This window comes from Pezoporus flaviventris, unplaced genomic scaffold (genome assembly GCF_033815535.1).
Source record: "Pezoporus flaviventris isolate CSIRO_AGI_PZ_B2104156 unplaced genomic scaffold, CSIRO_AGI_Pfla_v1 ptg000002l, whole genome shotgun sequence".
Lineage (NCBI taxonomy): Eukaryota > Metazoa > Chordata > Aves > Psittaciformes > Psittacidae > Pezoporus > Pezoporus flaviventris.
In genome coordinates this window covers 53,626,683-53,651,744 of record NW_026892550.1, presented here as the reverse complement: position 1 = coordinate 53,651,744, position 25,062 = coordinate 53,626,683, and the positions used below count along the sequence as shown (strand labels likewise).

General features: G+C 41.1%; 1 protein-coding gene across 6 annotated transcripts; it reads left to right on the top strand.

Annotated features, from left to right (window-relative positions):
• Nucleotides 1-1,625: 1,625 nt before the first annotated feature.
• Nucleotides 1,626-25,007, top strand: INTS10 (integrator complex subunit 10). 6 transcript variants are annotated; one of them, XM_061478746.1, is made up of 18 exons: nt 1,627-1,807; nt 3,512-3,579; nt 3,837-3,940; nt 4,951-5,090; nt 5,922-6,003; nt 6,317-6,457; nt 6,814-6,985; nt 7,428-7,597; nt 11,187-11,320; nt 12,092-12,245; nt 12,900-12,982; nt 15,123-15,275; nt 16,373-16,481; nt 16,861-16,940; nt 17,451-17,613; nt 18,640-18,733; nt 22,636-22,713; nt 24,612-25,007. In XM_061478746.1, exons 1-18 carry the CDS (start codon nt 1,679-1,681, stop codon nt 24,766-24,768), a joined length of 2,211 nt encoding a protein of 736 aa, XP_061334730.1. In that variant the 5' UTR covers nt 1,627-1,678; the 3' UTR covers nt 24,769-25,007. The 6 variants fall into 6 exon arrangements, with proteins under 6 accessions (XP_061334752.1, XP_061334730.1, XP_061334720.1 ...); XM_061478736.1 differs by having other exon boundaries at nt 12,089-12,245; XM_061478768.1 differs by lacking the exon at nt 15,123-15,275 and having other exon boundaries at nt 1,626-1,807; nt 12,089-12,245.
• The last annotated feature ends 55 nt before the right edge of the window (nt 25,008-25,062 follow it).

Below are 25,062 nucleotides of genomic sequence, written 5' to 3'. Positions count from 1 at the left end.
CATTAAGAACCTTTGAGAAGCACAAGGCCAGGCAGTAGCATCAAGCACCATTATATTCATGACACTGCCTATAGGGCCAGAAGACAAGTTTCTTGAGGATAGCTTGGAAAGTCTCCTACTAACTATCTTTAACAGCTGCCAAAGGCTGAAAAGCAGGCCCCTTTCACCTTGCTCCTACTATTCTCTACGGTCAGTCACAAGCTTTGGGAGCCTTGGCTACACAAAATTGCCATAGTCCTCTATGCCCATACAAGTCCTTCTAACTCCAAACTTACTGCTCTGCAAGCCCTCCTCAGCCTACCACCACACTCAAAAGTCTTTACACTCCCTTGCCACTCTGGGCTCCTTGACTCTCGCTGGCTCCAGACAGTGGCCACCACAGACACACAGAATCATACAGTGGTGTGGACTGGAAGGGGCCTCAAAGATCTTTTGCTGCACGCAAACAGTTGTGGTCAATGGCTCAATGCCCAGCTGGAGACCAGTAACGAGTGGTGTCCCTCAGGGATCAGTGTTGGGACCGGTCTTGTTCAACATCTTTGTTGGCGACATGGACAGTGGGATTGAGTGCGCCCTCAGCAAGTTTGCCGATGACACCAAGCTGTGTGGTTTGGTTGATACGCTGGAGGGAAGGAATGCCACCCAGAGGGACCTCGACACACTTGTAAAGTGGGCAGATGGCAACCTCATGAAATTTAACCATGACAAGTGCAAGGTCCTACACCTGGGTCGGAGCAATCCCAGGCACAGCTACAGGTTGGGCAGAGAAGAGATTCAGAGTAGCCCTGCGGAGAAGGCCTTGGGGGTGCTGGTCGGTGAGAAAATGAACATGAGCCGGCTTCAGTGCGCGCTCGCAGCCCAGAAAGCCAACCGTATCCTGGGCTGCATCAAAAGGAACGTGACCAGCAGGTCGAAGGAGGTGATCCTGCCCCTCTATCCTGCTCTTGTGAGATGTCACTTGGAGTATTGTGTGCAGTTCTGGTGTCCTCAACATCAAAACGACATGGAGCTGTCAGAACAAGTCCAGAGAATGGCCACGAGGATGATCAGGGGACTGGAGCACCTCCTGTATGAAGACAGGCTGAGAGGGTTGGGGCTGTTCATCCTGGAGAAGAGAAGGTTGCGTGGAGACCTCATAGCAGCCTTCCAGTATCTGAAGGGGGCCTATAGGGACGCTGGGGAGGGACTCTTCATTAGGGACTGTAGTGACAGGGCAAGGGGTAACGGGTTAAAACTTAAACAGGGGAAGTTTAGATTGGATATAAGAAGGAAATTCTTTCCTATTAGGGTGATGAGGCACTGGAATAGGTTGCCCAGGGAGGTTGCGAATGCTCCATCCCTGGCAGTGCTCAAGGCCAGGTTGCATGAGGCCTTGGGCAACATGGTCTAGATCTTAAGGTCCTTTCCCACCCAAGCCATTCCATGATTCTATGATCTAGTTCCACCCCCCCTGGCACAGACAGGGACACCTTCGTCCCACGACCGAGAAGGGCGCAAAAGGCAGACACGTAAACGGTTCTACAGCAGCCCCAATAACCCCCCCGCCTTCAAAACGGCGACGTCACCACACCCCGTCAGCGGCGCGCCGATGGCGGGGGGGAGGAGCAGAGGAGCTGGGCACCCCGCCCCGGCTTAGCGGGGCGCATGCGCGCCGCCCGGCGGCCGGTCAGGGTACAAGATGTCGGCGCAGGGGGATTGCGAGTTCCTGGTGAAGCGGGCCCGCGAGCTGGTGGCGGGGGACCTGTGGGCGGCCAAGGCCTGGCTCATCACGGCGCGGAGCCTCTACCCCGCAGACTTCAACATCCAGGTGAGCGCCGCCGCTACCGCACCGCCGCGACAGGAAAGCGCGGCGCGGGTCCAGCGGCCTTGCGTCGGGCGCTGACTGCCTGACTGACTAGTCCCTTGTCCAATGGGGGCGGAGGGGCGGGGTGGCCGGTGGTCGCTGTGCGGGCTGTTGCCGGGTAGTGAGGGAAGGGGGTGTTTCTCTGGCCGGAGGCAGCCACAGTGCCTGTGGCTGGGGTCCAGGTCGGGGTCTGGCGGAGCGGTCTGGCCTGGCGTACCCAGAGGGGCCCGACCCAGCACCCGTGTTCTGCAGCGGAACGGTCTTTTGCAGGCTTTGTTCGTTGCTTTGCATTGCAGGGAGGTTGTAGGGAAACGCAGAACGTATGGAAACACTGTGGTGCCACGGGTGCCCAGGTTCTCGCTGGGATGTCCAGAAGTGAATAAAGAATAACTAAGAAGATTAGAGTGGCGAGCCTGTAGCTGCTCGTTGTGTTTCACTGCAATAAAATCAATTCCTGTGAATGCTTTGTGAAAGAAGTGAAAAGTGTTCATAAATACCAGGTTGCAAGGGATCTCAGGAGTCATCTGGTCCAACCTGTTTGGCAGTATGACCTAGACTAGATGTCCTAGCACCCTGTCCAGCTAAATCTTAACAGTGGCCTGTGTTGGGGAATCTACCGTTTCCCCGGGGAGATTATTGCAATAGCTGGTTGTTCTAATGAAAAATGTCCCTCTTGTGCCTGTTTGGAATCTCCCCAGGAGTAACTTGTGCCAATTACCCCTCATCTTTTCCATATGATTCCTTGTACAAAGGGAATCTTCATCTTCTTTGTAGCCGCCTTTTAAATACTGGAACATGGTGGTAAGGTCTCCCGTGAGCCTTCTTTTCTCCAGGCTGAACAAGCCCAGCTCTCTCAGCCTTTTCTCAATGACAGGCTTCCCAGTCCTTTGACCATCTCTGTGGCCTTCTCTGGACCCTCTCCAGGCTGTCCACATATTTTTGGAATAGCAGGGACCAAAACTGAACACAGCATTCCAGGTGTGGCCTGACAAGCACACAGTGGAGTGGGACAGTGACATCTTTATCTGTGCTGGTAATGCCCTTGTTGATGTAACCCAGCATCCTGTTGGCTTTCTTTGCTGCAGCTGCACACTGTTAACTCACATTGAGCTTGCTGTCCACCAAGACCCCCAGGTCCCTTTCCACAGAGCTGCTCCCAAGCTGAGTACATCCCCAAGTGCTAGGGTTTTAATAACTGAAGGGAAAGTCCCTTTCTGCTTCTTGTGTTTGCACATGCTGAAACATTTAGGTTTTGAAAAGAAAAACCCAACAAAAAAGACAACCAAACAAAAAATGCCTTTTCTAATAGAGATCTAAAGTACCTCTCTTACTATGGCTTCTGTAATAGGTTGCGTTTTTGCACTGCATTTGACTGGAAACAAACCCTGGTCAAAAAACTCCTTGAATTCTCACTAAGTTTCTTATTTATGTAAAATTAAAGCCAGCATGTTAATAGTAAAGTACTTACCATACAGAATTTTATTACTAATTTAATGTGTGATTAGGTAGTCTAAACACAGCTCTTAATTTCTACAGAAAGGTTGCAGTCCTTCAGTTTTCTGTTATTCAGGCTGCTGTGGCAAATTTGGGACCTTTTTTAGAATGGAAGGACAATCTGATGCAGAAATGTGTTCAAGAAAGCTGATTTCTTGTTCTTCCATCTTGCAGTATGAGATGTACACTATTGAGAGGAATGCTGAAAGGACAGCGTCTGCGGGCAGGCTGCTCTATGACATGTGAGTAGTCAGACCTGCAATTCTACAATTATGCTAGGTGCTTCTTTCCATAAATGTTGGAGTTTCCAGAAATACAATGTGTGTGTTCTTGGAAATCCATGTAGGTAAATTAAGTAGAAAAGGTCTTCTTAATTAAAGATAAACAGTAAAAAGGAGGGGTTTATTTTCCATTTGCCCATTCCCATTTATAGGAAGGTTTTGTCTTGGAAACAGATTTTCTGATCACTGTGTATTCTTTGCCTCAAACTTTATTACAGGTTTGTGAATTTTCCAGACCAACCTGCTGTATGGAGGGAGATTAGCGTTATTACATCAGCATTAAGGAGTGACTCACAGGACAAGCAGACACAATTTTTAAGAGGTAAGGATTTTGTTTAGTGAATAGAGAGACTTCTGAAGGAATCTAAAGATAAGACCTCTGGTTATGTACCTTGTGTAGCAAGTAAATGGCGGTCTTCGTAACTTTGCTTGGGGGCTGCAGTTTTTTTTGATCAGTTCAGCATTAGAGGTTTCATTCAGTGTGTTAGGCTTAGGAAATAAAGGGACATAAGAAGTTGATTCTCATTGCTTTGTCTCTGATACAGGTAGACTTAAGTCTGCCAGAATAACAAGCACTTAGAAAAGAGATTGTGTAGGGAATAGGCTTAACAGGGTTTAGGAATCATAATCCCATTGATTGTAGAAAGCAGTAAATGATCATGAAAATGGGGTGAATTCGTACATATGAAGTGGGGGTTATGAAAATGAACAGTGACAGGCTTGGCGTTTACTGCTGGCAACCACAGGAAGTTTTGAAAGCAGGATTTACACCTTACACAAATTATAATCTGTTGTTTGAATATGTGCTTCAGACGCTCTAAGCATAAGCAGTGTGTAAGTCTGTATACAAGCCATTCCAGCTAAGGAAATGCTTTCTTTTTCATGGGGTGTGTTTTTTTTTTCAGAGAGAATACGTAAAACTTGCAGGGAGAGTATGTTGGTTTCTTTGGTTTCTTTTTATTGTCTCACTAAATTGGATATTCAAATTGAAAAAAGATACCTTTTAATAATGGAAGTATTAATTGTAGAGGTGAAATGTAAGTAAAGCATAAATGAGCATTCTTGGAAAAGCATCTTAAAGTGTCATATTACAGTCATTAGGAATCTTTTTGTGCACACAAATAAACACAGATAAATATTCATCTGGTATTTTCTGAAAGAAACAGAGGGGTTTTTTTTCCAGACGTAGGTACTAAAAGCAGAAAAAACCATAAGGGAATCTCTTTTGCTCCGCATGGGAAGGTGATGGTGACAAGGCTTTTACACTTTGTCAATAACGTTTACAATTCAGACATAGCAAGTTAGAGATTTTAATTTTATTTTCTTTCTAAGGATTATTTGAAACCCTTCCTGGTCGGGTCCAATGTGAAATGCTATTGAAGGCTACAGAACAGTGTTTTAACACATTAGAAAGGGCAGAAATGCTGCTACTACTTCTGCGACGTTTCCCAGAGACTGTGGTGCAACATGGGGTAAGAGAAGAGATGCTCATAGTGACCATTTAGGATATTGTGAGTGTGTTTCTTGACAGTTTTCTGAAATGTATTTTCTTTGCCTAGGGAGACGGTGAGTCTTTTTACTCATGTTTAATTGTGGCTAATAGCTCAGATTGCTGTATCTTGAGGTTACCACCAGGGAAAAATTGGGCAGAAAAAAATGGAAGCAAATAAAACAATGTTTTCTTTTGTAAATTCAAAAAATATTCCACGCTTTTTAAAAAGTCAGAATAGCACAAAAAGAGTGTGGAGGAGTATTACAGTCTAAGAATATTGCTTCATCTTTTTGTCAGTAAACTCTTATTGAAGGCAGTGCTTTGAGGTTATGACTAGACTATAAGAAACAGCATTGTTTGCTCTGACTTGTGAAGCTACGGCTGGAGCTGTGTAAATAGTGACCTACTTTATTTAAGGATAGTATAAAAATAGTTTGAAGAGTATAAAGTCTTTTAGTTCTGAGACTGACTTACACAAACTTGTACTAGCATCAGGCAGAGTGCAGTTAGTTACTACAGCCTAGATGATAAGGTGCAACTTTAAGGCCTTGTAGATTTCAGTTGTCTGTGCATGTCTACTGATACGTTTGCATGTGTATTTTTTCTTTTGGTTGTCTTTTCCTGTCCTCTGGCATTGCTTTTCCTTCACCTGTTACTAAGTAGGGATAGTTTAACTATGAATTTAGAGACTAGCACATGCAGTTGGCATGTATAGTGAGTTGCTACTCATGCATCCACTGAATTTGAATTGCAGTTAAAAAGTTTCTAAAACCACTGGTCCAGTGTTTGATTTTCACCTCTGCTTATACAGGTAGGCCTTGGAGAAACGTTATTAGATGCTGAAAGTATTGAAGACCAAGAATCCCCAGTGAATTGTTTTAGAAAATTATTTGGTAAGAAAATATTAATGTTCTTGTTTCATGATACGCTTTTTAGTATGGCAACATTCTGTGTTCAGTAAGCTACTTTCAGGCTATTAAAATCAGAAAATCACTTTAGTCAGAAGAAACTCAGGCTACATTAGGCCAGGTGGGCTATATGGTACAAATTGGTCTTACAGCTGTTCAGGTGAGGTTCTTTGTAATCTTTTGTGGTGTATGGTCAGCCAGAGATGGAGGCTTACATTGATGACTGAGAAACCTTGCTTAGGACAGATAGAACAAACCCCACAGATCTAAAGGATTTTTTGTTTGTTTTCTTTTTTAGTTTGTGATGTTCTTCCTCTGATAATTAACAACCCTGATGTTCGACTTCCCGCCAGCTTGTTATATAAGTACCTGAATAAAGCAGCAGAATTTTATATTAACTATGTAACTAGATCTACACAGACAGAAAGTCAATATCAAGGTAAGAATATTGTTACAAAATTAATCTTTCATAGGCTGTATTTTATTATTTTAGTATTACTGAAGTGACATCCATAAATGAAACAAAAAAAAGTCATTACTTTCATGTAGTGCATCCCATAAACAAGGATTAATAGTAGTAGTTGATGTTTCTTAGTTCTTTGATACCAGATAACAATGTCCTTATCCAGGCTGTCAGTTCTCTTGTATGAGGATGCAGAATTGCCTATTGGTCCCTGGTAGCCTTCTCAGTAAAGAGTGGTTACCCTGAAAGCTCCAATGTACCTGTCTCCTCCTTGAAAATAAATAAGTTGCTTTGATTTCTTTATGAAGACAAAAATGTGCTGGTTTTCCTAGGTTCACAAGACTCCTCTGATATTATGTCTCCAAGCAAGCGTAGCTCTCAGAAATATGTAATAGATGGTCTCACAGAGAAATCATCACAGGTTACAGATCCTTGGGAGAGGCTATTTAAAATATTGTCTGTGGTGGGAATGAGGTGTGAATGGCAAATGGATAAAGGAAGAAGGTGAGAAATTTGTATTTTTCCAGGTATTTCTTCTCAAAGAGAATTTGGCTTTTAATTCTCAAAAAGATGGGTTGAAGAAAGATTTTAACATGAGAACATTTTGTGTAAAATCACTGTAGGTTTTCTTTTAACACTGTACAATGTAAAGCAAAAACATGGATTCTGGGAGCAATTTCAAGTTAGTTCCTAAACTAAATCTTGGTTGATGAAAGTTATGGGTAAGAACTATAGTACTGTGGGGTATCCTTCCCCAGGTGCCTCAGCAAAGAGAATGATACTGAATGCTTAGTGAAGTTTCACTGGTGTGCACTCACAGCTTCCAATGACGTACAGCAGGGGGATATCCTCAGCCAAAACATTAAGCTTTTAATGTTCACTGTACATTCTTTCCTTTAGTTTCAGAGTCTGTGTAAAATTCTGAATTGCTGTCTTTCTTCTTCAGAAGTTTTGGTGATATTTTACATCGAATGAAAGACCTCTGCAGATACATCAGTAACTTTGATAGCGATGCACACATTAAATATAAGAATCAAGTAGTATATTCCACAATGCTGGTCTTCTTTAAAAATGCATTCCAGTATGTCAGCAACATCCAGCCATCACTCTTTCAAGGTTAGTTTCTAATGTTTCAACTTTTGTAGAGTTCTTGGTGATTTCATTGCTGATGTCTGAAAGATCTTTTCTCATTAGTCTTTTGAAACTATCATTTTACAGAGTGATATGGGTCTTCTTAAAAATTCTCCCAAGCCAGCAGAAGTAGTCTTGCCAGCAGAAGTAGTTTATGACAACTGCTGTAGTGCATCAGACCAAAGATCAATTTAACTTAACACTGTGGTTTCAATCTTGGTCAGCAGCAGTTAGTTGTGTAGCAAAGAGAAAAGTAACAGAACAATGAATTCTGTTTGGCGTGTTACAAGAAACACCCCTAGGGTTGATTGCTACTCTTTTATCAGCATAACGTGTTTGTTTCATTTTCTCCTTTGATTCTTTGGAGCTTACATTTTCGTGGCTTCCTTCAGTCAAAAGATTGTACAAAAGCTTCCACAAAATAAGTGAAGATATTTTTGCATTAGGAACACACAACAGATTTATAATTGATCAAATAAAAACTGAATAGGAAAAGATTTCCTGAAATTCACAAGATTCCAAGTTTGCTGTCTTTGTCTAGTATTAGCATGATATTTAAGGTGTGCTTTGCAGCTTAATCCTAATTTGTAATTAATTTGTAAATTGAACATTCAAAGTATGAATGTTATGTGTGCTTTTTCCTGTCCACTTAAATCTGCATTTGGGGCATATCATGATTGCCTGGAGCACCTTGGATTGCTTCTTCAGGGATTTACTGGGTTTTTCAGGGATGGCCCAGAAGCTGGAAGTTGCAGTTTGTTTAGAACTTAACTGGAATAGCACCACAAAGAGGAATTTTCAACTCTTAGTAGTGTGCATTTTCTGCTTCTTTACTCACTGTTAGGGAATCCCTTGCAACAATAACAATACCATAGGTAATTAGTACTTATTAATACTACATGGTAATTACCATAGGTAATTAGTACTTATTAACACTACAGTTACTGATTCATGATAAAATTGTGTTGTCTTGTGTCCACAAGTTTCATTTCTATTTCCTATGTGGAGCAAATAATCATCTGAGTAATTAAACACTCAGTGCAAATGATGGGGTTTTAAACAACTTTCTGTAAAGTTGGGTAATCAGTTGAATGGTGTCAAGATAGCTAAGCTCAGAAGACAAATAACATGGCAACTTGTATGCAAAGAACATGCAGTCACTTTAACAAATACAGGAACTGAGTTGGGTTTTTTTGTTCTATCCAGAGGAAAGAAGAGTTATGGTGGGGCACTGACATACTTTAACTGTGCATATAGTTTTAGCTGCTTGATTCTGACTTGAGGAAGAAAGGAAGCAAAGCACTGGTGAAAATGCTACTTTGTAAGTTGTACAACTGAGTATGTTAAAGCTCGTGTTTTCAGACTGAGCTGCTAAAAAGAGATAGCAGTGTAGTCCCTTCAGTGCAGCATTTCTGGTACCCTTTGTGATTTTCTGACATCAGGAAAATATTTCCAAGGCATCTTCTACTTATTTCTGCTTTAGCATTAAAGTCCAGCAGTATTCAGTGCCTTGCATATCCTTTCTATCATTAGGGCTTTTCCTCTCTTTCTTTGGAGAACTCACTTTGGTAATGTAGAATTCTATGTATTTTGGAAGTGTAGTGGTGGGGGAAAAAGCTGTATCCTCCTTAATTCTGATCTGATCTTTGATCTATGACTTTCTTTTCATGTGCATGGACTTGGAAAGAAACCTCTGGAGAGAAATTTTTTTCAGTGCATTTTCTCTTGCATAATTCATGTCTGCCTTGCTAGAGACTTGAGAAATGAATGAGGCAATTCACACCTCTCCTAACTTTCATGCTGCCTGAAGGCTTGGCAGGAGTCACTGTTTGGGCTGATGCTTCTAGGGTGTTATTTATAAAACTCTGTGCTAGAAATCAATTATAAACTCTGTAAGCTTAGATTCTAGAGCTTGGTTAGACACAAACACAGCATTGCTCTTTGTATGGCTTTGTAACTTCTAGTAATATAAAAGAAGGCTTGCAGCCCAAGTCAAGGCTGAGGTTAGGTTTAGTTTTGGTTTAAGATTGAAGATTTTGGAAGAAATGCTACAATGATCTTGACTGCTACTGAGAAACAAGTATTTATTTGGAAAGCAATGCAGTTAGTAGTCATTCAAAGTAGTATGAGTGAAAGAAAAACCCACTCTTTTCTTCTCAGGTGCTACAAGAGGCAGCTCTTGAGATTCTAGTGATAAAACTCTTCCAGCATCCTAGTTGTACTTTCATGTGTGGTTCTCATGCATGCTGTTTCCTGCATTATGACTTGACTCTGTTTTCAGTTTGCACAGGTTAGAGTCCAACACAGCAGAATACATGGTAGTACAGGAGAGGTGATTTAAATGTGTTGTAGCCTTTGTGTAAGGGACATTTCATGGTGGTATTTAGTTGAAACAAGTCAGAAGAGAGAATATTATTTTCTAAGCATGCCAGGTTGGTGATTTCTTGTAAAAAAAATTCTGTTGTAGTGGGCTTCTTACACATTACCCTTGGGTAGATGGAAAAAGCTTAATACAGGTTCTTTTCTGTCAAGAGATGAAATGAATTGCCCTTATACTAAGCTCTGAAATTAATTTTTTTGCATTTATGCATGAGGCCTTAGCCTCATAGCTTTCTACAAATAAATGCATATACTGAAAATACTTGTCTGCACTACTGTCTTGTCTAGTGGGAATTTCAAAAAGGGAAAACAGATCAATGGGTTTCCCCTTTCCTTTATATTTCTCTTTGTCTGAGCTTTGCACACATATATATATATAACTTTATTATGCAAAAGCACAAAGTGTTTTCAGAAGGAAAGCCCTCTCAATAGTGGCCATATACCCATGTTGTTTGAGATTAAGAAGTGTTGTCACTATTCTATATCTAATGAAACTTAAGCACCAAGATCTGAAATTACAGGTACCAGATCCCACTGGATGTTCTGTGACACCAGTGGAAGTAGAAATTAAGCCTTTTGTGCTTTGAAATGAGGCTTCTTTAGAGGCTTTGGGGAGTGATGATGGGCTCTGGCAGTCAACTAAAGGTTTAATTCTGTACACTGAAATTAGTGGGGACAAAGCTGACACTGAACGATACTCAGGGAAATCTTGTGATAAAATATACTCACTTATTTGAGACATCAGTGCCTGTCAGCATATTGCTTTGGTTTCTCATGTGAATGTTTTGAGACCATTGCTGTGCTTTGCCATGTTTGTGGCTGTTAACTTCAAAGCCATTTGGTTTATTGTACTTACATAAAAGCAAGTAGTGCTTGATAAGAGAACAGCTTCTGCCTGAGTCTATCTTGTGCCTGTTGGAAAGAAAAAGATTCAAAGATATTTTGAAGCTCCCAGGCAAATTCTTGTGGTGTCTGGGAAATGCATTCTGACCTTTACTGTAAGGCTGCTTTGAGAAAACCATAGCTTTACAAGCATAGTTTAAGCTTATGCAACTTAAATGAACCAATTTTAGATTGTTTTCTCTAGCATTGCTCTAGTCATTATTTGTGAAGGAAATAAAACCAGCTTGATGTAGGCATGAGATCTTTCAGATCAGTTTAGAGCCATCTTGAATTAATTTATCTTTAAATTCAGGTCCAAATGCTCCAAACCAAACCCCACTGGTTCTTCTTGAAGATGTGACCAACATCTATGGTGATACGGATATTGATCGTAACAAACACATACACAAAAAGAGGAAACTTGCTGAAGGAAGAGAAAAGACAATGGTAACTTTTCCAGACTTTTTTGTTCTTAACAAGAATGGTGCAGGTACTGAAATTGAGACAAAAGTCGTTTTAATATAGATGTAATAGATGTGTTTTTAGAGCTATCCTGGAGTAGCTGTTCACAACTACAATTTTCAAAGATTTTTTTTGTTAAAGCTGGCAAGAATAAAATAATTTTTGTAGCAGTTGCTGTAGACATGTGTGTGCTGAAGTGAATGCTTTAACTTGAAGGAGTTCAGCAGAAACTGCAGAAGCTGTTAGAAATGGTAGGTATGTCAGTCAGGTGTTTTACAGCTAAACCTCCAAACCAATTGACTTTTCGTGATTGAAACTGTGAATACATCTATTTCTTTAATAGTAGAAACCCACAGTTTTATAGAATTTCTCTGCTGGTGGAAGTACACAGAAGTACAAGAATTACATTTTCTTTGCATGATGCCACTTTAGGTGATAAAGTGTGAAGTATGTACATACTCCTAACAGATAATCTGGCTGAAGCTCAGTGGCAGTACACTGCATTTAACAGAATAAATTCTTTTGGGATATTGTTTATCACACTATACCACTGAGTTTCTTGGTAGAAAATCAGTTGTTGTAATATTAAAACAAGCTAAGCAAAAAAAGTCACATAACAGCACTTGAACTAGGACCTTGGCATCTCTAGTACAGAATTGTTTTCTTGTGTTCAGTGGAACTTCTGTGACTTTAGAGTCCTTTGAAATAAGTGTAAGTTAAGAAATTAATCTCTGTTTTAAACTGATGCTTAAGCAGAGCTCAGATGATGAGGATCCTTCTGGGAAGGCACGAAGTCGACATATTACAGTAAACAAGGCAGATCTTGCAAACTCTATTGAAGTATTAGAGAGCTTTAAACTGGCAAGAGAGAGCTGGGAGCTGCTCTATTCACTGGAATCACTAGACAAAGGTAAGGCTAACTGGAGGCAGAGTTGCATTTAGGCTTCATTGCTGCGCGTAGACGTAATTTTACCGTTGTTAAAATATAATTCCTGTCATTGTGAATCCTTAAAATTGAATTTACTTTGGGTTCTGAGTATTTTTAATTGAAGTTCTAATAAGAAGCTTTATCAGTTGTTGCATTTCTGAATATTTTGTTCCTAGATTTAGTTATTTATTCGCACCCACTTCTCTTGGAAGCAGCCATTACTGAAGGAGCAGTTGGTTAATAGTAGTGCTGCTATCTCAGTGAGGATGTGCTGCTAGCGGCTGCTTTACTTAATACTGAAGATGTGTCTTTAATGTGTCTCTCCCTTTCAATAATATCTGGTGTGATAATCTTCAGAGCAAGTTTCTCTTAAAAATGCAGGCAAATAGTACCACCGAGCTGCTTTTGGATTTGTTCGACACTGTAAATCAACGTATGATTGTATAGGAAGAGAGTATCTCATATTTGAGAGATTTCACACTCTTATGGTTTTGTTTGGTTAGGGTTTTGGTTTGGTGGTTTCTTAATTATTATTAAATTCAGCTATTTTTTTCTTCTAGATAAGTGAGCTTTAACCCAAAGCCATGAAATGCTTCATTTTCTCTTCTAATTTTTCCTCTCTGACCATTTATGCAGAGTTCACTAGAATTTGTTTGGCATGGAAGACGGACAGCTGGCTTTGGTTAAGAATCTTTCTTACAGACATGATCATCTACCAGGTAAAAAAAAATGTAGAAACTAGTAAAAATGACACCATTATGTTGCTCTTCCTTCTTGTGAATAGCTGTTCTGATTAGCCAGCTGACTGCATTAAGTATGTACTGATTTTATCCTTTAAAGCATGACCCTTATGGGGATGGAACCATACCCTTCTTACCACAGCTCAGGATATTCCTGTCCCAATAGCTGTTTGTTGAGTTTTGGCATATGGAAAAGATCTCTGTGATGGTATTTTGACCAGTAGATGTATATAGTGTTATCACAGTATCACAGTATGCTAGAGATTAGAAGGGACCTCGAAAGATCATCTAGTCCAGTCCCCCTGCCGGAGCAGGAACACCTAGATGGTGTTACACAGGAATGTGTCCAGGCGGGTTTTGAATGTCTCCAGGGAAGGAGACTCCACAACCTCCCTGGGCAGCCTGTTCCAGTGTTCCGTCACCCTCACCGAGAAGAAGTTTTTTCTCAAGTTTAAGTGGAACCTCTTGTGTTCCAGTTTGTACCCATTACCCCTTGTCCTATCATTGTTTGCCACTGAGTAGAGCCTGGCTCCATCCTTGTGACACTCCCCCTTTATATATTTATATACACTAATAAGGTCACCCCTCAGTCTCCTCTTCTCCAAACTATAGAGACCCAGCTCCCTCAGTCTTTCCTCATAAGGGAGATGCTCCACTCCCCTAATCATCTTTGTTGCCCTGCGCTGGACTCTCTCCAGCAGCTCCCTGTCCTTCTTGAACTGAGGGGCCCAGAACTGGACACAATATTCCAGATGGGGTCTCACCAGGGCAGAGTAGAGGGGAAGGAGGACCTCTCTCGACCTACTAACCACCCCTCTTCTAATACACCCCAGGATGCCATTGGCTTTCTTGGCCACAAGGGCACAGTGTTGGCTCATGGTCATCCTGTCGTCCACTAGGACCCCCAGGTCCCTCTCCCCTCCACTGCTCTCTAACAGGTCGTTTCCCAACCTATACTGGAACCTGGGGTTGTTCCTGCCCAGATGCAGGACTCTACACTTTCCCTTGTTATATTTCATCAAGTTATTCCCTGCCCAACTCTCCAGCCTGTCCAGGTCTCGCTGGATGGCAGCACAGCCTTCTGGCGTGTCAGCCACTCCTCCCAGCTTAGTGTCATCAGCAAACTTGCTGATAGTACACTCAATTCCCTCATCTAAATCATTGATGAATATATTAAATAATACCGGTCCCAGTACTGACCCTTGAGGCACTCCACTAGTTACAGGCCTCCAACTAGACTCAGCCCCATAGACTACAACTCTCTGGCTTCTCTCCTTCAGCCAGTTCGCAGTCCACCTCACTACCTGATCATCCAGTCCACACTTCCTCAATTTAGCCGTGAGGATGCTGTGGGAGACTGTGTCAAATGCTTTGCTGAAGTCAAGGTAGACCACATCCACCGCTCTGCCATCATCCATCCACCGTGTTACTTCCTCATAAAAGGCTAAGAGATCGGTCAAACATGATTTCCCCCTGGTGAAGCCATGTTGACTGCCCCTCATAACCCTCTTATCCTTGATATGCCTTAAGATGGCACCAAGGATAAGGTGTTCCATCACTTTCCCAGGGTTATATATAATGTTATGGAAGGAAAGTGCATTTTATTCATCTAACGTACATTATATTGGAACACAGAGAAAAATTTTCAAGCAGCAGAAAATTTTAACAGGTCTCAGTTAAAATTTATCAGTCTCCTCAGAAATCAGGGTGATTGTGCTCATTCCAGATATCATCTATAGAACAAAGCTTGTTTTTTTATGTTTATTCCCTTGGGGGTCTTTTATTTTGCCTGTACTTTTACTTGAACAGGAGCTATTTTAAGCTTTATTCCTCTAAATAAAGTAATGATTAACCCTGAAGAGCACAATTATTTGTTTCAGTTACAAACGTGATTTCTAAGCCGGCTTTTTAAAGCAGAATTCTGTTTGTCCTCTCACTGCCTTGCAAGCAGTCGATCTACACCCATCCCTGGAGAGTGTTCTAAATCAAAATTCTGAAGCCCTGTTATTTCGACACACTATGTTTTGGAAGCTTTCTCTAAGGGAAATTTTATTTCTGTCTTTCTGTCCAGTGTATACAGAAGATCCTAACACTGTCCTTTTGTATCTTCTTTCTAAAGGGGCAGTACAAGAAAGCAATTAGCAGCCTACATCACTTAGCAGCTCTTCAGGGCTCTCATTCTCCACAGCAAATTACAGGTCAAGGATCACTAGAAAATCAGAGAGCACTAATCCAGTTAGCAACATGTCATTTTGCCCTTGGAGAATATCGGGTACGTACAGCATCCCATACACTGGTTCTTCATCATCTGGCCCTGTGATTCCTGTTTGTCTTCTTCCTTTGAAATTTCCCATTAGCTTGCTTTCAACAGGGTATGAAACAGTGAAAAATCCATGCCTCATAAGGAGAAGAATTGCACTTCCTGGCACATTAACTGTCCCGTAGCATCTCTCATAGATAGTCTGGTAGTTACGATTTTTGGGGTTTAGTTATGATTTTCCATATCTGCAACTGTTTGAGTTGTCCATAAAAGTAACCTTAAATTTGAAGTCCTTAACTTTACTGAAACAATGTCAAATACTGAGGGGAACATTTTTAGGTATAGGCTTCATGTGGCAGGGGAAAGAAAAGGTTTATAGAAAAGAAAATACTGTGAACATCTTAGGAATTAGTTATCAGCTGACAGTATAAGAGACTCTAGAACAGTATTGTCTGGGCTGACCTCTGAACTTGCTTTACGTTTGCAATACATACTTTGTGGTTTTAATATTACAGAAGTGCATGGTGGTCTTAGGTCAGTCAGTGTCAGCACTTATAATAAAGGCTGTGTCTCTTAGGATCTAGCATCATGCTAGTACTACTGAGCAAGTCTTTCTGTCCCTTCTGGTTTACTAAGTTTACTGGAAATGTGATAATATCCCCACAGGCCTCTTAGCGTCTGTAGGAAATAGCATTAAAAATTCATTGCATTTCTGTCATGCTGTCAGATTGCCATTTTCCTTTCTATTTTTACTACAGACAGAACAAGCTTTTAAAAGCTATTCTAATAATTCATTTGAAAACTTAATCCTTCAAAGTAAAATAGTTTCTTATTGCAGTTGTACTGATCTTAAACTCCTGAAATGAAGAATGTCAATACATATTTTGTTCACAGTTCAAATGACTTGGGCAAGCTCTCGGAGATTGTTTAATGAGAGCTGCATCTTTCTGCTCAGCAAAACCAAGTTATGCATTAAGTCCACTCAAGTTCTAGCAGAATATTTTGTGATTGTTTTTTAATTTTGCATATCTGAAATTTTTAATCATATATGAATTTGAAGAATTTCAGTTAGACTTAGCATTATCATGTCCCTATTGTTCTTTTTCTAGCAAACCTGTGAAAAAGTGCTTGACCTCATGTGCTGTATTTCACTTCCAATACAAGAAGGAGGTAGAGTACAAGAGGAGCAACCTAAAGTCAAGTCTAAATTCAGGAAAGGTATGGCATTGCTACTAACCTAAACTTAGTGTCAGTTCAATTTAGTTCATGCGTTTTCATTGAGTATATAGTTCTTCTCCTTCTGGATCACAAGAAGAGAGGAAGTTTTTTATCCCCTCTTGATTTTGTGAGTGGCTTTCCTGCTGGTACCTATTAAAGTATATTGGTGGCAAATTCCTGCCACAGGAAAAGAGAAATGAAGAAAAGATTTTAAAATGTGTAACTTCATGTTTTGAATAATTCATAATATACCTCTAAGGTTTTTCTCCATGCCTGAGATTTGGCAATTGTAGATTTCTTTTCCTCAATTCTAATTTCTTTCAAACTTCAATCATCATGAGACTGCTAAAGAGGTGTATGCTAAACTGTTCTGTTGCAGGGTCTGATTTGAAGCTTTGGCCATGTACCAGTAGAGCAATCATGCCTTACTGCCTTCACCTATTGTTAGCTTGTTTCAAGGTAAGCTATAAGGCTTTGAATTCTATGCTGTCTCTAAGACCTAGTTGATGTATCTGGAGTCTGGAAACTGCATGGCCTCATCAGAGTGGTATGATGAGGTGTGAAGGGCTGTGCTTCCAGTGCTCCTCACCTATAGAGGTTTGTGGAGGCTCTTTTTTTTTTTCCTTTTTTTTTTGCAGGGGAGGGAGTGTTGGTGGAGGGAGGGGAGTGTTCTCTTTTTTTCCTCTTATATTTGTTTTAGTTCTGGGCAGGGAGATAGAATTAATTTCAAGATACTTTTGTCTGTATTCAGACTTCCCTTATAGGTCAGTGGAGAGAATATGTTACTATCTGCCTGGAAATAGGCTGGAAATGTCCAACCTATTTTAAATGTGCATATTAAGGCAGAATGAAATATGGTCCTAGACAACTTCTTGTGTATTTGCACAGATGTAGGTGAGATGAATCCTGTATATTTCTAAAAGTAACATGTGTTTCCTGATTGTCTCTATGCCCATTTTTTCCCTGAAGCTCAGAGCTTTCACAGACAGCAGAGATGATATGGCGCTGGGCCATGTAGTTGTTCTGCTTCAGCATGAGTGGCCAAGGGGTGAGAACTTGTTCCTGAAAGCCATCAACAAAATCTGCCAACAAGGAAACTTCCAGTATGAGAATTTTTTCAACTATGTCACGAGTATCCTTTCTCTAACCAAGAATGTCTTTCACATCCAAAGCTATGTGCTGGGGTGTTGAAAAAGCCATTAGATAGTTTCAGCAGCAGTTCTGTCCCTGAATCATACTCTGTGTTCATTTCCATACCATGCAAGCCTCTTGTAATAGGTAGTGCACAAGGGACTGTAAATGTGTCACCTGTTCTGGCACCTGAGGGTTCCCTTAAGTACATTGCAATTGCACTTCTATTCAGAAGAACAGCAGCAGCTCAAGCAGTCTTTTCAGTACAGTTTGTAGGGTATTGTACTACAAAGTTGTTATTGGAAACAATAAAGTGGTACCTATGCTTCAACGAGTTGAATGATTTTGACTGTTGTTCATGAAATGCTTTGCATGGGTAAGATAATGAGCTATGTCAAAGTTAATGCAAAGCGTGTCTCATTTCTGTACTCAGGTATCTGACATATGCTCGGATCAGCATGCGCACACGGACAGTTTAATGTTTAGCCTAAATAGATGTGCAGCCATGGTCCGTAGGAAGCAAGGGGTCTAACTCCTATCCGATACAACTAAAAAACCCTCTGGTGTTAAAAGAGGGGGGAGGGAAAGAAGAAAACCTGTATAAAGGAACCAAAATAGAAAACTAAAAAAAGTGGTATGTGCCACTGTGGCAGCATTTCCTTCAGTCCCAGCTTCAGTTTGCACTGCTTTGATAACCTGCAATGCAGGCAAAGTAAATAAAAACAACCAGGGAATTTGTTTGGAGAGAGGAGATTTCATTACCTCTGTCTGACTCTACATATAAAGAAATGAAGAAAGAAATTGACTGACGTATGTGTTTTTGCTCTTTAAAAAGCCATGAATTCTCATGAATTTGTGGAGGATTAGGAGTACATGCTTTGATCTTCTTTATCACTTTCAAGAACAAGATACTTCAATAGCTGTTCATTTTGACTGTCCTTTCAGCAGTGTGGCTTCAGGTGTGAGAGATAAGAAGGAGTGTTCTCTATTGTTTTATTCCTACTCAGATCCTTAACATTTTCTTCAGATATTGATATGTTGGAGGAATTCGCTTATTTAAGAACACAGGAAGGAGGGAAAATTCATCTGGAACTGCTACCAAATCAAGCAATGTTAATCAAGTAAGTATAAAAAAGCATTTACTGTTTTCTTTGGGGTGGAAAAAATGGGAGTTGTTGGTTGGTTGGTTGGTGGTTGTTGATTGTCTTTGTTTTCATGTAATCTTCTGGATAGTAAGTTTGTCATGTCTTTGAGCTTAAAAGAATTGCATAAGGAATTCAGACAAGGCAGTGAGTTTTTTCTGATTCTCCTGCTGACTTGTGAGGGTTTTGGTGGTTTGTTTTTTTTTTTTGGTCTTCAACCTTAAACTCCTACTTTTACATAATTTTATTTCCAAGTATGGCATTTGCTTTAGAATCAATTGATATTAAAGTGATTACAGTATTGGTCTTTCAATCAGACACTTGTACTTTGCAGGAATTCTTTAAATAGTCAGGTCTGAGTGAAAGGTGGTGTTGCTAATTGTGCTGAAGGGTAATGCTCACCAGAAAGCACTATTTGTTGTAAACAAAGTTCTAGAAGACCACAATGATTGAGAACTTGGGTATAAAGCATAATTTAAATTACACTCCAGGTAAACTCTACTAACCTCTGTGTCAGAACTAGCAGGTCATCTCTTGCTATGTACTGAATAAGCTTATTCAGCTTAGCTTCTTATGAGATGCTGAAGAAAATAATTTAGATTAACTTCCTAGGTGTTCTTAGTTTTGAGTCAAGACTGAACAAGTATCTGCTGCAGGGTTTTAGTGGCAGAATGTTTTGGAACATCCTGGTTATTTATTAGAACTTGTGGTATTTTGCTTTGTAAGAGGGGGAGTGCTAAGTTTGTTGAAATTCCAGTTTGGGTATAGTATTCTGGCTATTCACTAACTAGAAATGGGCTAAAGTTTTACAAAACGTGGGATCCTAACATGAGACAACTGGATCCAAATTTAGACTAGTAGACAGATTTTCCAGAGTTCTAGGTAACCAACAGAGAAATGGGATACTAGATGTAATTAAAGAAGAGAAAAGGAAAAGAAGAAATACAGATGCTTATTTATGTGACAGAGAATTTTCTCGTCTAGGCTCTAGATTTTCAGTCTCTTATCCTCATTGCTTGTAACCAGCTGCCTGAAAACAAGAATCAGGATATGCTTTGCTACGTATGATGTGAATAAGCTTTGTCAGCAACAGGGCTTAGCACCCACGACTACGTCTGGTAACTTCTTAGCTGCTGTCTCAAGTTAGTTGCAATAGTTCGGTGCTATTTCTTTGAGTCATGGCTTCTATTTTGATTGGTGTGGTAGCTCTTACTTACAGTTGTGACTCCACCAGTCAGGAAGTATGTAGTGAGCAGCATCTCTAGCAAGACAGAAATCTCTCTTTGACCTCCTTTTGACCAGTGTTGTTTCCTGAATTAGGGAAATGCTTGTAGAAGAGAAGTTCATTGCTTACTGAACCAAAATGGTTAAATATAGCATCCAGCCAGAAAAGCCGTGTACAGTGTCTTTTATGCAGCTGAGATGTGTAGAACAGGAACCACTTCATCAGAGAGCTGATGGGAGGGAGAGTGTGGGGTGTAGTCCACTACTTGGAGATGCCATCTACTTCCCTAGCACCCCAGGCAGGTTTTTAGCTGGATGGCTGTGAGGCTCAGGATGGTGTCACCCAGAGGTATTGGCCTCAGGAGCACTGAAGCCCTCCCCACACTGATTTTAGATAAGTGTGCTGGCACAGCTGTTTCTTGGAACAGTGGTTAGTAGGCTCAAAATCTGATGTTTCAAAACTGTCACTGGTTCTGGTTGTATGAGCTGCTGCACCAACCTCCCAATAATGAGCAGAGGAAGCTCAGACACTGTGCAGTCACAAACAGGAAGACTCAATCTGAAGTTTGCCACAGCAGTGCAAAGACAAAGCAGTTACTCCTTTGCCTAATCTTTCCTCAGCATGAATGTACATAGCAATCCTGCATCTTCATTGATGGAAAATGTATTACGGGTACATGTTTTTGTAAGGATAGCTTCTTGTTTTGTGACTTACAGGACATTTCCTCCCCAGGTGAATTTCACATTCTTCTTCCAGTACTTTTACTCAATACCTACACGTTATAGGAAATTATATACATTTTTCAAAACCCAGGAGGGCAAACTGCAAGGTGGTTTTCAAAAGCTGAAGTAAGATCTTTGTAACCTGCAGACTTGCAAACAAGTCCTGCAAAATATATATGCAGCTTGTAAAAGCTCCCTTTGCTTGTATCCGTTGTAAGAATATGAGGGTCCATGGTTTTGGTTTTAACTGGTGACACAGCCAGTTCGTTCTGTTTGCAGCATCAGCAAGACTTGATGGTGAGCTCTGAATTCATCCAGAGTGCTTTGGAACTCCATTCTAGACAAGCCAAGTTTTGTAGTTCTGCCGTGTCAGTGGTGGCAGTGTTAGCTAGTGAGGTGAAAGAGGAGAACAACATGCAAGCAATGAGTGATTAATATCACGCTCCTCTTTTTATTAAATCTTACTCTAATTAGTCTAATCCTAGCCTAGTGAACTACGTGATGTGAGAGCTGAGTGTTCTGCCTCTAATCACTTGCCCACCACATCTCCCCCCTTGGGGACAGCGGAAGAAAAGCTCAGTGGGTTTGAAGGGAAACAATGTATGTTGAAAGTGTACTTTTTATTCTGACTGGGCACTTGGGTATGCCTAGTTATAACTGCAGACCTTGCAAACAGGAATGATGACACAGTTGTGCAGAATCCCTTTTGCAAACATCTGCCATTCTGGGACCAATAACATCTTGCTGTTTCTTCGTATTTTCTGTTCCCCATACCCATTTTTGCAAGCCCTGGGCTCATTCATGCCAAGAACTCATGAAAAAATCTCATTTGATTGAATAATTCTTGTGAATATTTTATTTCAGATTATTATAGACTGTTTCTGTACTATAAAAATGTCCTGTCTTTACTTGACATTTATAAGCATAGCTCTCCATCTGTATACGTCAATAAATTACAGATAGTAACCCAAATGCCCACCTGTGAGACTGGACAGTAGGCCCCCAACTCGGTATTATAGGCATGTAAGTGCAAGTCCTGCTTCTCTGCTCCCTTAGCATCTGTGAGGGCGCCTGGCAAGATTTAGGTTCTGTATATAATCAATTTTTTGTTTCTCCTTCAGTGGGGCACTGGGTTTGCTCTAGGCTGTACATAAGTTATTTTCTTGTTACACACAGCACACAGAGACAAGGACTGAACTGTGAAATTCAGTCCTTGAACATGCAAGAAGACAAACTATCTTTCAGCTGAGACACCTTTTGGTGGCTAGTTCCCATGGCCCTGGCCATAAATGGGAGGTTGTTCCGAGTAGGTGTTTGTGCTCTGACATTGTGCCATCCTCTAACAGCCAGTTTTGTATGTAGTTTGAATTAGAAAAGGTGAAAAAGGCCATCTGTAGGCTAATGAAAAGAAACGTAGGCAACCTGTAACACACACTGTCATGTACTCAACTTGGCCCATACCTGCTGTGTGCATTCACTCGGCTTGGGCTCAGCAGTAGATCCCTTCACTCCCAGTCGTGGGCTCACCTTGTTCACTGACATGCTCTTGCCAGCTCTGCAGGGAAGCTGTGGTATCCGCAGTGCTCCTCTGATTAAATCTTCTCTGTCTGACATGCTTCCTGGGAAAAGCTGGCACAGTTCATCAGTGTACAACTGTGAATTGGTTTTGCACTACCACTGTCCTTTCTCCCAGTGTAACTGTTCAAAAGTATGGGTATATGTTTAGACCACAGCTGCAGAACAGCCTTGCAATGAAATCTGGGGGTACTTGCATGCTTGGTGCTTAGGGTCCTGCACCCTGTCAGCTGCCCGGTGGTCACTGCTGTGTGGTCTCACCCAAGTTCTTTTGTTGCCCCTTTTTCTGGAGTTGTTGTGCACCGGAGGGGGAGTTGGTGTGTGGGTGTTTGAATGCTGCTGTTTGCTGTTTCTTAAAGGACTTCTAGCCCTCCCATGGGGTTACTGCAGCAGGAATTCATACCTGTGCTACAGCCCAGCATACAGACTGCTGACAGGTACCAAGTGGAAAAACCCCACTCATAATGTGCTGTGTTTTGTCAACATGTTTTACTGCCCATGGTTTTCAGCAATTTGTTACTCAATATTTATCTTTTTATTTTCTTCTCCATTTGTACCTACATTGCCTGGCAAGCCATGTTGTTCTATGATAACATTTATTTTTCTTTTTCCCATAAGTTGCCAGTATCTGTGTCCTTTCAATCTAATAATCACTGTTGAATTTAAACACAAATGTAGAAATCCTCCAACATGGTACCAGTGCTCAGTCACATATTAGCAAGAGTATAACCCTTTCTTTCCAAGATACTGGTTACTGGATCAGTTCATAGCTACTTTTATTCATTTAAAGTTGTTCTGAACTCTGTTTTCCAGCTGTTACATGACACACATCTTCCAAATTGCTGCTGGCTTGCTCAGTAGCTGTAGGTTGGATATTCTCCTTTAGGCTGTAACTGACCATAACACTCGGCTGCCAGCAATGTTTTAAGATGGAAAACAGGGCTTACCCTGTGACCTCTGAATAGGCTGGAGTATTTTCAGTGCAGTTTTGCTTCTCTCAGGCTAGCTCATCAATGAATTGCCCACTATGCTCCAGGCTAGCCTCTTTGCATTTTCCATGATACAGAGGTCACTGCTGTTTTGGCAGAGCAGTCTCTTCTCAAATGCTGGATGTGCTGATTTAAATGAAGGTAGGGGTGGTGGTGTTGGCGAGAGCAATTCCCAGACTTTTCCTTTTCTTGTTTCCAGCATCTCTGGCTTGGCATGGCTGCCCTCACCCTTATGTTTCTTTTCTTTCGGTGGGCTTGCTGGGTTCAATCCAGCTCTTCTCTTCTTAGCCATGACTCAGACTTGTCTCAACATCAGCATTGTGCATTTCTCTCTAATTTATGCTGCTCCTCTAGTAGCACTAGGTTTTTAGTTCAGGGCATAACTTTTGCTTCCCTTCCCAAGTATGGTTTGCAGGTAGATGTTACAACATTCTGCACAGTGCAGGTGAATTGTAGTGCTTTGGTGCTGCAGAACATTGTTTTAAGGGCAGGAGGGAGGATTGAGTGCTACAAGCCAGGGTGAGGACAAAGAACTGTTGATAAGAACAGCATCTAGCAGGGCAATAATCCCAAATTTCCCCAGCCAGCATCACTTTAGCTTGCTCAGTAGCTGGGCCTTTGTTCTGCTTGAGAACAAGTTCTGAACTTCTTCTGAGAATACATGTAATCCCCGGCTGGTGTCTCGCATCTCCACAAGAGCTAGCTTCTACTGACAGAGACTCACAGCCTGGCTTGATTTGAGCTTTTTGTTGGCCTGTGAAGCATTCACTGCACCTTTCATTAGTCAGAGCTATCAGTGCCCTCAGGATAATGTAGCTCCTTCCTGCACATTCCTATCGGTACAAGATACCCTCTGCTCTTCATGGTGGTTGCCACCTGTCCCCTTCTTCCACAGAAAGCAGGTTCATCTTTTCACTCTTCTTTCAACCCCAGCCATTTATAGAAGTGATTACAAGGAGGAAGTGGCCTGGGCAGCAAAGGTAGAAGGAAAAAAAATAACCCACAACCTTTCCCCAAGCAAGAACACACTGTATATAACTGGGTTAAGACACTGGATTTTCCTGTTAGCCAGAACAGCAACATTTTTTTCCCCACAACAGTCATTATCAAAGTAGTGAGAGTACAGACTTTTATGGAACCTTGTAACTGTTGAAAGACTTGCAACTTATTAAACACATGTTTTCTTAAGAAATAGCATAGCACAGGCTATTTGGCTCTCCATATATAAACTCAGGTATGGACAGTAGATACATAGTAAGCGACATGCAGCACCTTTTAGATTACTGTAATACACCAAATAACCATCACTTGATTTTTGTCTGTCTTTCTCTCCTTTATGGCTTAAGGCATCACACAGTTACCCGTGGTATAACTAAAGGAGTGAAAGAAGATTTTCGCCTGGCCATGGAGCGCCAGGTCTCACGCTGTGGGGAAAATCTCATGGTGGTCTTGCATAGGTTCTGCATTAATGAGAAAATACTGCTGCTGCAGACTCTCGCTTGAATGGACTGCATCGTGATGAAGCGCCTCTTACAGAGAGAGGGCAAGGCTCTTCACTGTATGAACAGCATTGTGGCAGTGAAAAATCACTTGTCCAGGGAGTCAAAGAAGTTTCCTATGAGGTACAGGTTCTGCAATACACAAACACTGCTCGCAGTGTTTGCTACCACTTCATTTTCTTATGTGGGTAGATGAAACTTTATAAATAAAACTTTGTTTAAGAAGTCTTCTGTAATGTCCTATTGTGGGTTTTGGAAGTTTTTTTGCATAGCATTATATTAAGGTGTGTGTCAGTTC